Below are 582 nucleotides of genomic sequence, written 5' to 3' on the forward strand. Positions count from 1 at the left end.
AACCATTCGCTCCAGGTGCAGACTTCGGGTTCACAGGGGGTGGTGGACGTGGTGGAGCTCACGGTGGGAGTGGTTGTGGGAGGGGTTGGCGTGGGGCTGGTGGTGGTGGTGGAAGTGGACGTGGTTTCTGAGGAGGTGGGCAGCGTGGTGGAAGAGTGGAAGGTGGAGGTGGAGGTCGTGACTGAGGTGGAGGTTGGGAGCGTGCTGCTTGGTGTGGGCCTGGTGGTGGTGGTGGTGGGGCTGGTGGTGGGGCTGGTGATGGGGCTTACGCAGTTGTAGTTCGGGGTGCAGCAGAGGACGCGTATCCTGTAGTTGAGGCACATCTTGAATTTTCCAGTCTGGTCCTCGTTCTTGCACACCAGCCCGTAGTGGACGTCGCACTGCACGACCTGCCCGACCTGTTGGATGGCAACGTCGGGGTAGTCCTCCGCCCGGCACTCGATCTCCTTTGGACGCTGGCAGACGCGCTTCCCGGCGGCCCGGATGTGCTGGTAGGTTTCAAAGTCTCCCTGGTTGGGCCCCGCGGAGGGGAAGTCGACGTCGAACCATTCGCTCCAGGTGCAGACTTCGGGTTCACAGGGG

The 582-nt window shown here is 62.9% G+C and overlaps 1 protein-coding gene across 1 annotated transcript; it reads right to left on the minus strand.

The window, feature by feature from the left end:
* Positions 1–3: 3 nt before the first annotated feature.
* Positions 4–578, minus strand: LOC113962064 (mucin-5AC-like; the record flags this gene model as incomplete). The annotated part of the gene is made up of 1 exon (XM_027672876.1): positions 4–578. A coding segment is annotated over one exon (575 nt), but the record flags the coding sequence as incomplete, so codon positions are not given.
* Between the last annotated feature and the right edge of the window lie 4 nt (positions 579–582).

This window comes from Neopelma chrysocephalum, unplaced genomic scaffold (assembly GCF_003984885.1).
Source record: "Neopelma chrysocephalum unplaced genomic scaffold, ASM398488v2 Primary Assembly neopelma1_101776, whole genome shotgun sequence".
In the NCBI taxonomy this organism is placed as follows: Eukaryota; Metazoa; Chordata; class Aves; order Passeriformes; family Pipridae; genus Neopelma; species Neopelma chrysocephalum.